General features: G+C 42.8%; 1 protein-coding gene across 2 annotated transcripts in view; it reads left to right on the top strand.

Annotated features, from left to right (window-relative positions):
- The window catches only part of USP24 (ubiquitin specific peptidase 24), a 120,115-nt gene that overhangs the window by 102,105 nt on the left and 4,441 nt on the right, over nucleotides 1-13,569 (top strand). For both annotated transcript variants that reach the window (XM_032494381.1, XM_032494380.1), the window contains exons 57-65: nucleotides 2,291-2,407; nucleotides 2,786-2,878; nucleotides 4,471-4,573; nucleotides 5,627-5,748; nucleotides 6,596-6,709; nucleotides 8,674-8,739; nucleotides 10,735-10,801; nucleotides 12,078-12,156; nucleotides 13,294-13,369. In XM_032494381.1, the coding sequence (XP_032350272.1) occupies nucleotides 2,291-2,407; nucleotides 2,786-2,878; nucleotides 4,471-4,573; nucleotides 5,627-5,748; nucleotides 6,596-6,709; nucleotides 8,674-8,739; nucleotides 10,735-10,801; nucleotides 12,078-12,156; nucleotides 13,294-13,369 (837 nt within the window). The remainder of the gene's footprint in view (nucleotides 1-2,290; nucleotides 2,408-2,785; nucleotides 2,879-4,470; nucleotides 4,574-5,626; nucleotides 5,749-6,595; nucleotides 6,710-8,673; nucleotides 8,740-10,734; nucleotides 10,802-12,077; nucleotides 12,157-13,293; nucleotides 13,370-13,569) is intronic.

The following is a 13,569-nucleotide window of genomic DNA, read 5'->3' as shown; positions in this document are numbered from 1 at the left end:
ACATTCTGTTTTTACCTAATGTTTTAAATTGCACATAATAAGAAAGCCCAGGATTGGAATCTGGTGATTTTCCACATAAAACACACATGCTATGAACTGACTTTCTGGTAAATGCCAGGGTAGAAGGCATTCTGTCTTCTCCTCCTCGTATCCCAGATGTCAGGGTAAGCTAGGAATTCAGGACTGCTCTGGTCTGTGTCAGGGTCTCTTTCTAGAACACTCCCTTATCAGAGTCTTCTCTTGTGATCCTTCTGCACCAAGACAAACCTGGGTCTAGACTGATGAACATTTTGAGCCCCCTTGGCTTTGTCTCTTTCCTTATAAGCTGTTTTCACGATCTAAACCTTCAGTTGGCAGCCAAACCAAACAGTGCCATCCATCCAGGGGCACTGGCCGCAATAGTTCCTTTTTTTTTGGTCTCTGTTTTTCCCTAATCCTTGTTCCTGTTCTTCTGAATTTCTTCTTCCTAACTCTTTCCTGTGACATATTTTCTTCTGATTCACAATTCCACACATGCTAAAACAAACCATGGTATTTATTACCATCCTCAGCCACCACCACCCCCCCTTAAATTATAAGTCTTAGGGAAATAAATGACATACATTGTGACTCTGATTATTTAATCTGTTAAGTTCTAGCAGATACAGCAGTTACTTCCCAAGTTTGCTGTTTAAAACAGCTGACACTACATGGAAAACTTTGAAAAATGTTTTCAGAACTAATTGGCTCCTTATAAACGTTAGCTGGAGGCAGTGTTTCAATGAACTAAATGCAAATTCTAGGGATTGCTGCTGCAAATTCAGGTGTTGGCATTGCTCTTCAACCCTGAGCAAATCGTATAAGGAAGTTGATCCAAACACCGTGCCTGGCACCCAAGCACTTAGTTCCTGCAGCCTTCCTGAGCCAGGGCGCAGCATTAGACCAGACAAGCTCAGGCGCTGCTCAGTCCAGAATGGACAAGCGGGTCGAATATGCCCTTCAGGGAGGACCTAGAAGAAGACCGTGTCTCTCAGTTCCAGGAATCCTGAAGAAGTGGAGGTTTACTCTAAGGCAGTGGCTTTCAGTCAACTTAAACAGCAGGACCATTTTTCGAACAAGCCTTTACCTGGTTGCCGAACATAAAAAATAGGTCATTGGGAACTGCTTGGGGCAGTTTGGCTACCATTGCTCTGAAGTACCCCTGTGGAAGTTTTCCAAGTTATTTAACATAAGGACCTTCTCACGCTCCTCTTTCCTCCCATGTACCAACCCAGACAGAGGAGAAAGGCAGAATTAGTGCAGTCAGCCTACAGATGGGTCAGGCCGCAGCGCATCACCCCACCAGCCTCTAAAGGCACTACAAGGCATAGAAAGGGAAGGGAGTGGTGGAGGACGTAAGCCATTTGCCTCAGTAAATTCTGCTTGATATCTAGCGAGTCTATTTCAGGTCTATTTTTCCCCCATAATGGAAATGGTGCCTCTTGCCACCCACTTTATATTGTCAAGTACTTTGAAAATCAAGTGCTATATAAATGGTAGATTTTATCATATTTACAATGGGTGTGACAGGATGGATGGGAATATTTTAGAAGTCTGTGAATACCATCTTCAGAGGAAATGAACTAACAAGAGTAGTAAGCCTGGGTAATTAATTCTCAGATCACAGATGAATTTTCAGGGACTTGTCCGAAAATAGTTGGGGCGGGAGGGAAAGAAGAAGCAATGTGATGACCAAAATGGTTTCTAAACAAATAAAATGTTTTTCAAAGCTTTCCATGAGGCGTCAGCGGGCTTTCAAGTAAGTTCCCAGTTGAGTCGATATTACCGTTGTCATCTGTCAGGCTGTTGCTCTCCATTTGCTCCATTGGCTTGGTTTCTAGCCCCTATGCCTGTGTCTGTGTTTTTGATTCTTTGCATCTGTGACTATGTGCAGGAATAACGTAGTGGAGGGAGGGATCCAGAATATGTTTCCTCTAAACCCCTTGCCTTTTTTGAAGAGACAGAAAGAGATTGGCTCTGCAGAAAATGTGACCATTCAGCAGTAGAACCACACCCTTGAGTTTGAAAGCTTGGAAACAAAACTAGACTTCCCTTTTAATTATTTTTACAGTGCCCCCAGTCTTCCCTGGAAGATCGAATTGATAATTCTGGTTTTGCTCTCCAAAGCATAAATCCCATCTGAATCTCAGACTAGATTATATCAATCAGACTTTCCTTTTGTTCTTATGGTGATTTACTTCAGATTAAGCCTGTTGCAAATGTCTGTCTGACATTCTTTTTCTTTATGTAATTTCATCTTCCCTCCAACCAGTTAAAGAGCCTTCATCAGTTACTGGAGGTACTACTTGCTCTGTTGGATAAAGATGTCCCCGAAAATTGTAAAAATTGTGCTCAGTACTTTTTCCTGTTCAACACTTTTGTACAAAAGGTAAATGATTTTTTTTTTTCTAAAACAGCAGATTTATAGTCTAAAGGAGTTTTATATAGCAAAAAATTCAGACTGGTCAATATGGGATCTATATGATACGGTTTTATGACTGCTGCTTCTTAAAAATTCTGTTACTTGCAAGAATTCCGATGCAGGTAGGGATGGTTCCTTGTTAATGGAGTAGAAGTCTGCACTGAAACTAAGGGCCATTGTGCAGCACTGCAGGGCTGTTAGATTTTTTAACAAGTACTTTCTATATGTAAATAATAGCATTTAAAAACTTGTTGACTTCTTAAAACTTCTGATTTAACTGTGCTTTTAGAACAGATTTCTGTCTGGATAGGAGTGTAATTTGTCATTCTCCATGTCTTGTGACAGCAAGGAATTAGGGCCGGAGACCTTCTCCTGAGGCATTCAGCTCTGCGACACATGATCAGCTTCCTCCTGGGGGCCAATCGGCAAAGCAGTCAGGTAACGCCTATGGCTGTAGCCCAGTGAAGTGGCTGCGGTTTGGGTGGCCACAGTGCTTCTCTTTGTAAATGATAAATATTAATTTCATAAGAAGCCAGGTACAAGTATCACATGGCCTTTAAAATTCTTTGGAGTTTACTTATTTTTGCAGCCTCCTCATAGAGCATTCTAAATGCTGTAACCAATGGGAATGACTAGCCAGGACATCAGATAAAATGCGAAGTGCCGAGTGTCCTAGGAGTAAAGATGGGACCTGCCTGGGGGAATCGCTAGCCTTCGAGAAGTAGTGGCAGTGGGTCCTCTGCTTATTCTCTGGGACTGTGAGTAAGGCTGTCTTGGTGGAGGTGCTTAAGTGGGAAGGAGATAATAAGGCGAGGATTCAGATGGAAGGTTGAACTGTACACGCTGAACAGCGTTGCTGTGTATATAATACTCACACTCAGAGAATGAAACGGAAGTTGCTTGGTAATAATAGGGTCAGGTGTATGCCAAAAAGACTCTCCTGTGTGAAGTTCTTATGTTAGTGTGTTTCTCCAATGATTGTATTTCTCCTGTTCGATGGATTTAAAATACACAAAATGTGAACGTGCCGTAATGATAACTACTATTTACGGAGCACCTGGGATGTGCCAGACGTAACGGCTTACTTCACATGCTCTACTTCTGGTGCTCACAGTTGAGTCAAGGCAGGCAGTTTCACCCCCATTCTCAGGCAACAATAGCAGCTCAGGAAAGTTGTGGCTTGTTCAGGGTCACGGTGCTAAAGCTCTGGTTTCCCCTGTGTATGATGCGTGGCTTAGGGAAGCTTTCCGTCCTTTATTAAGGGAGTCAGACTTGCTACTTAGGCCTCCACCCTGCTTCCTGTCCTGCCGCAGTGCTGTAGTATTAAGAAACAAGTGCTGACAACACAGCCTGCTCTGTGTGCTGATAGCAGGCTGATATTTGCAGTGTCTTATTTTTTATTTCAAGCTTTTACTTATCAAGGACTCCACTGACACTGGTGATTGATTTAAATTCATTGTAATTTAAGTAAGATTTAATTTAATTAATAGTGTTATATTGTATATTTAATATTATTTTGCATTTATGGGGCACATAAGTTTGAAAGCATTTTCACCTTTTGTGTGCCATTTGGTCCTCACAACAGCGAAGTGGTCAGAGCCCAGAGCCGTGGGTTATCTGTGTCTTTACCGAAAGAGGTCGGGCACTGCTGGGGAGGGAGCTCGCCCACATCCACATAGCACAGGGAGCAGCAGAGGCAGGCCGGCCTCCAGGCCTCCAGCCTCAGGGGCTTTCTCCACCAGATGGTGGTGCAGGAAAGTTAACCTGGCATGTGGTGAACGCTCAGTGCGCTCAGTGCCTGAATTGAATACATAAGTGGATTTGCTTTAGAATACGAGTTAATACGTCTGAAGGGGAAAACACTTAAGCTGACTTAAAACCTGTGGCTTTTTTGTACTTTGACCTCTCCTACTGTCAAACGTTGAGAAAGAGTGTGGCTCAAAATATCATGAACCCGCACACCCTTTCCCTTCCTTTTTATTTGTTTCAAACCAAAGCACTAGCATCCACTTTATTTTCTCTGACAACAGATACGTCGATGGAGTTCAGCACAAGCACGAGAGTTTGGGAACCTTCACAATACGGTGGCATTGCTTGTCTTGCATTCGGATGTCTCTTCCCAAAGGAACGTTGGTAAGCTTTAAGCTGTCTTTAATACGCCAGGAAGATGCAGAAATGGTGAATTTGTCAGTGGTACATGGACAGTAATAATGTTAGCAGTTCAGTGGATATTACTTATTTCTCATTGGACTATTTGATATTTGAGAACACTTAAAATTTTTTGTTTTAATTCATTTTGAACTTCACCTTATTTTACTAGTTTGTCATAAGAGAAAGTCAATAATTTATTTGGGGGTTCGATGTATAAGTATTAAAAAACACTAGGATTAAAAGCTGTGTTTGTATGCTGTTCCAAGGCCTTGTCATGGTGGCACCAACAACAGCACCAAGGATGATACAGTGAAGCACCTGAAAGTGCTCAGTGTTTTCTGTGTGCTGAGCCTTTCCATGGGGCTTTCAGTCTGTTGTGTTCAATCCCCTCAGCAAACCCTTGAGGGCTGTTCCCCTTCTGTATGTGAGGAAGCTGAGGTAAGAGAGGTCTGGTGACTCCCGCAAGTCTCACAGCTAGTCAGTGGTGTAGCAGCTGGTCTGGAACACAGCCTCTGACCCTGAAGGCTGTGGTGGGGTCTTCATGTCATCTGACCAGGAAGATCTGAGGCAGGAAACCAGATAAAAACTCTGACTCATCCACCTAGAAGGACAAAGCTACCAAATTTATAAGTTCAGACAGGTTTGCAAAAGAGAATGAGAGTGTGAGTCCTTGTTTTTCTAGCAAGTTGAGTAAGGTCTTCCACGTGGGTCCATTCTGCTCAGCGTAAGTGGTAATGGCCATTGTTTGAGCAAAAGAAGTCCCTTGTCCAGTGACTTCAGAGGCACTTTGGGCATTCCTTTTCATACACTGTGTGTATTTTCACTTCTTGGAAAGAGTGTGTTGGATGGGATCACTGGGAGTCTAGAGATCTTAACAGTCACACCTACGACTCAAGCATACATTGCAAGAGAGGGGCGAGCATTTGCTCCTGTCTCGTGTCTGTGAGGGAACAGGTTGTCAGCGCCCAGCAACTGTCGATGTGGATTTCGTGTATAACATCCGGTGAGGTGGGTTTTCCCTTTGGTCTCCTAAAGCTCCTGGTGTATTTAAACAACGGCCGCCTATTAGCATTGCCCCCTCGAGCCCCCTGCTGCCCCTCCACGAGGAAGTCGAGGCCCTGTTGTTCTTGTCTGAAGGGAAACCTTACCTGCTAGAGGTATGTACTTGTTCTGCTAAAGCCATTTTCTTGTTGTTTTAGTTATTTTCTTCTTCTTGAGGAAAAATGCCTTTTGTTATCAGTTGTATTCTGTATGTTACTGTGATGGAAGGGAGTACCATTAAGAGCAGAAATTATTTCGGATTACTTTTACTTGCTGTATGTGTGTCAGAAAGAAATAGGCAGTTGGAGAGTGTGTTGTTAGTCCTCTCTGCAGCCAAGAATTGGACTTCCAGGTCCCGCCCAGCTAGTTACCCATCCAGGTCCCAGGAGAAGGAGGTACATGGCACCTCCCCAATCACACTTAGTCAGTATATTATCAGCGGGTTTGTTCCCAGTCTCTGGTGTGTATCCTGTCCTGAAATACTACAGCTCTGAAGCACACAGGCGTTTCAGTCCCAGGAGTACAGAAGTGGGCTGCTCACAGCCCCGTGTGGCCCATCCACAGTGAGTCCCTGCCCCTTCTGCCCAGAGCTAGCCCATCTCCAGAGCGTAACCTTCAGTCCTTGTTTACATGTATGTGACTCTGAGAATATGCATCACACTGGTATTTAACTGCATCAGCAAGTACTGTGCTATATATCTTCCCTTTTTTTTCAAGCTTAGCATTATGTAATTTTCTGTCAGTCATTATTTTAATTGAGGGGGCCATTTACCTTTAAAAATCTGGTAAAAGTGACTCCTGAGAAAAAGGTGCACATTTGCACAAATTGTATTAACTCTCAGACTGTTTTGAGGTAAAGTGGATGATCTTAAAGCTGAGCAAATTCCAGTGGAAGTCAGATGCCACACAGTGCCAGTGCACTGTGACAGAGGAAAAGCTCCCTCTCCTGTGCCCTCTCGCTAGGTAATGTTCGCTCTGCGGGAGCTGACGGGCTCGCTGCTGGCGCTCATCGAGATGGTGGTGCACTGCTGCTTCTGCAACGAGCACTTCTCCTTCACCATGCTGCACGTGGTTAAGGTAGGGCCTGGGGCCCCCACGACAGCCCGGCAGCCTGCGGTTGAGGCTGCAGGACAGCATTCCTTTGCTCCTAGGCACTGTGCTTCTTTTAATAACCTCAGTTGTTTTTCCTAATTGTAAAAATAGCATAGTCTCTTTTTCTTAAATGAAGAATTAAAAAAAGAACTCAAAAATCTCACCACTTACGATCATCATGAATATTTTCTTGTTTCCCTTTTATTTTCTATGCATGTATTTTCACATAATTGGGACTTTATTGATGATTTTGTGTCCTTTTTTTCACTTGATATTATAAGTATTTTCCATATTATTAAAAGTTATCTGAGTATATTTCATTTTCTGACGTATCAGAATTTACATAACTATTCCCTTCCCAGTGATGCTCATTTGCATTGGGTTCAGTTTTTAACTATTAAGAATAATACTTTATAAATTGATAATGCTATCAGTGGTGACCATTACTGTGTAAAATGGTTTTACAGTTTCAGATTATTTCACCAGGCAACATCTAAAAGAATCAAAGGAAGACTGATTTTTCTCACCTTCTGAAATAGTGGTGTATGTAGCTCATTATGAAGCTCTGATCAATGTAGTAATTACTTACGCTGCACTTACTGGATGCCAAGCACTGTTCCAGGCATATTACATACTTACCTCACTTAGTGCTCAAGCACTTAGGTCCTGTGAGGTGGATGCTATCGTTATCACCTTCCTGCAGTTGAAGAACTGAGGCATGGGGCACATGCTCTTGCCCAGGGTCACACAACTAGTAAGTGACAGCATGGGAGTTTGAGCCTCCGCGCTGTGGCTGCAGGACTATGCTCTGAGCCATGTTGTTTACTGCCTTGCTGGGATTATAAGAAAAACCTTTAAGCCTACACATACCATTTTTGTTTTGAATGTTTAATTTTTAATTACTTGGATAATACGTGACTGCCTTCTTTTTGTGAAGAACTGAAACATACAAATAAGGCCAAAGTCCACTTTGACCACCACCAACCAGCCTTATCCCCTCCCCACCCTCCCGCACTGACCAGTAAGGGGTGTGTCTTTCCAGGCCTCTTTCTGTGCATTTACACCAGATATTTTGGCTTCCGCTACACCTCCCTATCTGCCCCAGGATTTGTAACAGTGATACAGGCAGTGTTTACAAGGAGCCAGTGGTCAGTGGATCATGTCTTCAGGCTCTTATTAAAATATATTTTGCCCTCAGCCTTTCCAGTACAGACCTGTATCAGAGGTGGTCAAGTCCTCTCTTTACTAACTATATAGTCTAGGGCAGTGTCCTCCTCTGGAAAATGGGAGGAAGCAGGACTTGACCTAGCAGATTGTGAAGATTCCGTGAGGTGTGACGTGAAGTGCTTACTTAGTACTGGTCCCAGCACCTTAGAAGTGCAATGTTGAAATGCGGGCTTCTTTCCCACCACGTATATGTTTAAGGTTATTAAGACGCACAGGAGTGTGTTTTATGAACCTTGCTTTCTTCACTTAGTGTATCTTGGCAGATTTTTCCACTTCCTAAGCTGACTTTTCTTATACTTTTCACTGATAACGTGCTTATCTCAGAACATTCTCACTTGCATTCTCAGAGATAGACCAGCATATTCTAAAGAACAAAACAGGATATGTATAAATGAAATGTAAATTTAGGCCTGTTCAGTGACTGAAAATGCTCTCCTTTCCCTTCTGCCTTTTTTCCTCCCTCCTTCTTAATTTCATAGTAAAATATCATGGAGGGTTACAGCAGGGAGGATGGTAGAGGTTATTTGTTTCAGTCCCCAGATTTAGCATTAGCATTTGGGAAAACTGAGACCCAGAGAAAGCAGTTGACAGGCCCCAGATCAGCCAGGTAGTGGTAGAACAAGGGCTGGCGTCCAGCCCAGCCCAGCACAGCTGGCTGCTGCTCCGGCGTGCTTTCCACACAGGACTCACTGGAATCTTTATGCTTTTAAAAAATATTTCAGAACCAACTAGAAACAGCTCCACCCCATGAGTTAAAGAATACATTCCAGCTACTTCATGAGATACTGGTAAGTCATGAATGTTCTAATTCACTTAACGTTTAGGTGTTTATTAGTCACCATGTGTTTGTGAATAAAATCTGTGTGTCTTTGTGTTGTTTTGCATTCATTTGGTCTGCACTTACTAAGTCCGCTCCAGATCAGCCATTTTTTGTGCATGACTGATTTAAAAGGGAGCAATATTAAACTACCTGGTGGGTGCTCGCAGTTTAGTGAGAGCGCTAGATACACAGGCAGTCATAGTGCAGAGGGCAAAGGAGTAATAGATGGGCCACCAGGGATAGGAAACTGCACTCAGTTCAAATATTATCTCATGTAAACCTCATGATAACTGTCAGAGGTGAATGGCTGGCTGTGCAGTTCATTCAAATCTAAGACATCATTACCAGTAGTACATTACAGTGTGTGTACTACTGAGAATATCTTTATGAGCCATGAAACTGAAATTTAGTCCTCTGTATGGTGCATCCCAATTTTGGAAGTATGAAAAGGAGGGGGTTGGAAATTCAGTTGTAATCAGTGAAATTCAGTATTATTAGAAACTGGAACTTAGAGAGGTGGAGTGACCTGCCCAAGGCCATCGTTTAATAAGTGACAGAGCCAGGATCTGAGCCAAGCGACTGGCCCTAAGGCCCATAGTCTCCACCAAACCCCTAGTTTGCTCAGTGAATTGTAAGTGGTATGACTGGAACGAGTAGGAACTGAGTAGGGCTTAGGAAAAGGAGCCCAAACTAAATCAGGAGAGGCTTCGGGTGCCAGTTCATATGGACTTTTTCCTGTAGGCTAGTGGTTACACACGGGTGGCCAGCTTCCACCTATATGTCTGTTGTTCTGGTTTTTAATCTCTGGATTTCAGCCTATCTTGAGAAATCAGGTAGTCTAGCCCGTCAGTTCCATTTCCTACATGCCAGTCACATGAGCAGTCAGCGTGCCCCCTCTGATGAGGCTTGTGGTCTCCAGTTCCCCACTGTCCTCACTGCTCCTTACTGGCTGCCGCGTTGCTCACTTGTCATCTTGGCCTCTGTAGACATTGAAGTCTGCAGCCTCTGCCGTCAGTGAGGGGCACTGTGGAAGGGTTTTAAGCAGGAAAGCACTGTGGCCTGATTTATGTCTTAGAAAAGATTCCCCTAGGAGTTGTTTTGAAGGATGGACCAAAGAAGGAAGCAGGGTTGTAACTGGAAGGCCGTATAGGCGTCTGTAGCAATAATCCAAGTGTGAAGTAACAAGGCTTATACTAAGGAGAGACAGAAGTCGAAGGGGCACGGGACAGATCAAGAGGTATTTCGGAAAGAGAATCAATAGAATTTGGTGACTGACTGCGAGCTGATGAAAGAGACTAGCCCAAGGACTTCTTAAAGACGGAGAGGACTTCAGGTCCCCAAGGCTTAATCTAGTCCTTGGCACAGGGCAGGCATTTAATAAACACTTTGAATAAGGAGACACGTTGTGGTTGCCGTTGCTAACAAGACTGTCTCCCTGGTCCTAATTTACCTCCTTTTCATCCTAGTGCTTTTGGAGGTTGTTGCTCCTCAGGGGTAGGACTGAGTGTTGTTCATCTGTTCAGCAACAAACCCATTTAGTCTGTTGCACTGTGCACAGTTCAGTGCCGGGCACTGGAAGCACGGCCGTGGTGGCCCGGCAGGAACCTCCACATCAACTTGTAGAGCCTGTGTTACAGCAAAACTGACACGCTTTTTAAAGCTGTAAACCTCTTATCCTGGGGATCATGAAATCCATGTCCCTATAACCCACAGAGAACTAGATGTAGTTGGTAAGAACAAGTATTAGGAAATGAATGGATCTTCAAATATTAATAGTTTTTATCTTTAGTTTACAATTTCGTATGTTGTTGAGAAATATGGCAATGACATGATATTTGTTTGTATTAGGTTTAGTTAAGTTAGAAACTATAATCTCTTGAATTAATTTTTTTAGAAAAGCACTGGTAGCTAGAACACAGGTTCCTTCTTTCACTTACCAGCCTTTGTTTCCTGCTCCTCACAGGTTATTGAGGATCCCATACAAGTAGAGCGGGTCAAATTTGTGTTTGAGACGGAAAATGGATTGCTAGGCAAGTATAGCTGCCTTATCGGGAAATGTCTGTGGTGCGTGTGCAGAGAGCCCCCAGTCCTAGCCAGTCTCCTCCCTGTGGTCTGCCCTGCACGCTCTGCCGGGCATGGATCAGGGAGGGGTCCAGTACTAGGGCCAGAGGAGCTTACCACCCTGGATGGTTTCCTGCCTACTGAGACACAGCTTGAGGTCCTTTCCTTGGGTTGGGTATAGTTCAGGGGTCCTGTGCCTTTTTTCAGCAAGCTTAAGTTTTGCCACTTCGGCAAGAAATCTTTCATTCCACTCTGTCACCATTCAGGAGTTAAAAACTAAAACCTTAGACTCAGGACGTTGTCAAGCTCATGAAATGTGATTTTTTTTTAACCTATGCTATGAATGCACCCAAATTTCTGTTGTCCACTCATGAAAGTTTTTTGAGAAGGCTGAAGGCTGAAGTGGCTTCAATGAGCTATTTCTTAGAAAAGGTTTAGTTAAAAAGTCTTACCCAACTCCTACCATCCACCTGTATTTCCAGCTAACTTGAGTCGTTTTAAATTTTGCTATATTTTAAAAGGACTTCCTTTTATTTCAGAAAAGAAATTTAAGCTAAAAAGTTTTGTAGCTAGGCCACCCCTTTGGAATGGTGTGCTCTGCTCAGAGCAGCACCCAGGCTCTCTGGAACTTAGACCATTCACTGCTTAAGAGTGGTGACCAAGTACTACAGCTGTCCCTCGCTGTCCACAGGGGACAGGTTCCAGGACCACTGAGGATTCAACCAACCACAGATTACGTAGTACTATATGTATTTATTGGAAAAAATCCACGTATAAACGGACCCATGCAGTTCAAACTCATGTTGTTTGAGGGTCAGCTGTATTTATCTATAAATCCCCAAAGCACAGAGCAGCAAATGTTTGTTGAACTGAACTTAAACCATACATTTCCATTTATCACAGTAGAAGTGTTACAGCTACTCTTTGTCAGTAGTGTGGTGGATGGAAAACTGGAGATCTCTAGGGGAATAATCAGCCAGTATAAACTTTAGTTCTTTCAGTTCTCCTAAAAGTCAAAACTTTCATCACCATGTATGTTTCTTGAATTCTACTTAAAGTTATGTTTCTACCTCTTAGAATTTAAGGAATCCTATTGAGTCAGCCCCACCATGCTTTTCTTTAAATTCCTTATCTGTTTTTCAGAATAGTTTGTCATAAGTTTTCAGAGCAAGAGAGCCGTTATTACTTGGATCCACTTTCTCTTTAGTGCTTTAATGTTAAAATGTCAACTCTTCTGTTCTTCAGCTCTGATGCACCACAGTAATCACGTGGACAGCAGTCGCTGCTACCAGTGTGTCAAATTTCTTGTAACTCTTGCTCAAAAGTAAGTATGGACTCAAAATGCATTGAGAAAATGGTATTTTTAGTTACAAGTCAAATGTGACTGGAGAAAAAAAATCTGCGTCTTTTTAGTACCTAGAGAATCTGACCCAGTCAGGGGATGCTTCCTTGGATGGTGCAGAATACTGTTCACGTGGTCTCAGAGAGATGTGGAACAGGGACTGTTACAAGTAACAAATCTTACAGAATCCGGAAAAAGCCGCCAGGTTTTGTACAGGAAGGTCGAGAGTCCAAGGCACAGTTAGGGACCTTAACAACAAGAGTTCATGAACCTTCACTCAGGATATCTTCAGTTAACTACCAACTCTTTCAGCTTCTAGGTCCCCACTTTCAGAATAGTCTCTCAAGAGACAAAATCATGTTACAGCTACTTACGCTTACGAACCTAGGCACTGTGCTAAAAACACCTTTGCTGTATTCTCATTTAATCTTTGCAGCCACTTTATGAGGTTAGGTACTGTTACTAGTCCCATATCCTAGGTGGTTTAGGTGACATGCCTGCATTCAGAGCTAGGACTTGAGCACAGGCTGACTGACTTCAAGGCAAAGATTCTTTTTTCTTTTTACCAAATTGTGCTAAAATATACATAACATAAAATTCACCATTTTAACCATTTTTAGGTGTTCAGTGGCGTTAAGTTGAAGGGCATCAAGTACATTCAGATTATTCATGCAACTGTCATCACCATCCATCTCCAGAACTTTGTTCATCTTCCAAAACTGAAACTCTGTACCCACCCAACAATAACTCCTCCTTCCTCCTCCCTCCAGCCCCTGGCAACCATCATTCTACTTTTTGTCTTTATGAATTTGACTATTGTAGGTACCTCACATACCTGGACTTATTCAGTATTTGTCCTTTTCTGAAGCAGCTAATTTCACTTAGCGTGATATCCTCAAGGTGCAAACATATTGTAGCATATGTGGCATGGTTTGTAGCATCCCTTTCTTTTTTAAGGCTGAATAATATTCCACTTTGTAGATATCTGTATACCACATTTTGCCTATCCATTCATCTGTCAATAGACCTTTGGAAAGCAAAGGTTCTCAATGTTAGGAGGAGCCTGAGTGTATTTGCAAAGAAAGCATTTGGCTGATAAAAATCTCCTCCCACCACCAGGTGTCCTGCTGCTAAAGAATACTTCAAGGAGAACTCCCACCACTGGAGCTGGGCTGTACAGTGGCTGCAGAAGAAGGTGATGGAGTTTTTAACATTTCTGGCTATACCACTGGAGTCAATAGCAGCACATCTTACCAGGAAAAATCTCAAACTTAATTTGGAGACTGACCTCAGAGTATTTTCAGACTTCAGAATTGTTTTAGTACAGTTGATAGCTATCTTTATGCATTTAATTTGTATCTTAATACATGTTTTATAGGTAAAAAGAGGTTGATT

Source organism: Camelus ferus, chromosome 13, assembly GCF_009834535.1.
Source record: "Camelus ferus isolate YT-003-E chromosome 13, BCGSAC_Cfer_1.0, whole genome shotgun sequence".
In the NCBI taxonomy this organism is placed as follows: domain Eukaryota; kingdom Metazoa; phylum Chordata; class Mammalia; order Artiodactyla; family Camelidae; genus Camelus; species Camelus ferus.
The sequence above is the reverse complement of the archived record's forward strand: the minus strand, read 5'-3'. Positions and strand labels throughout refer to the sequence as shown.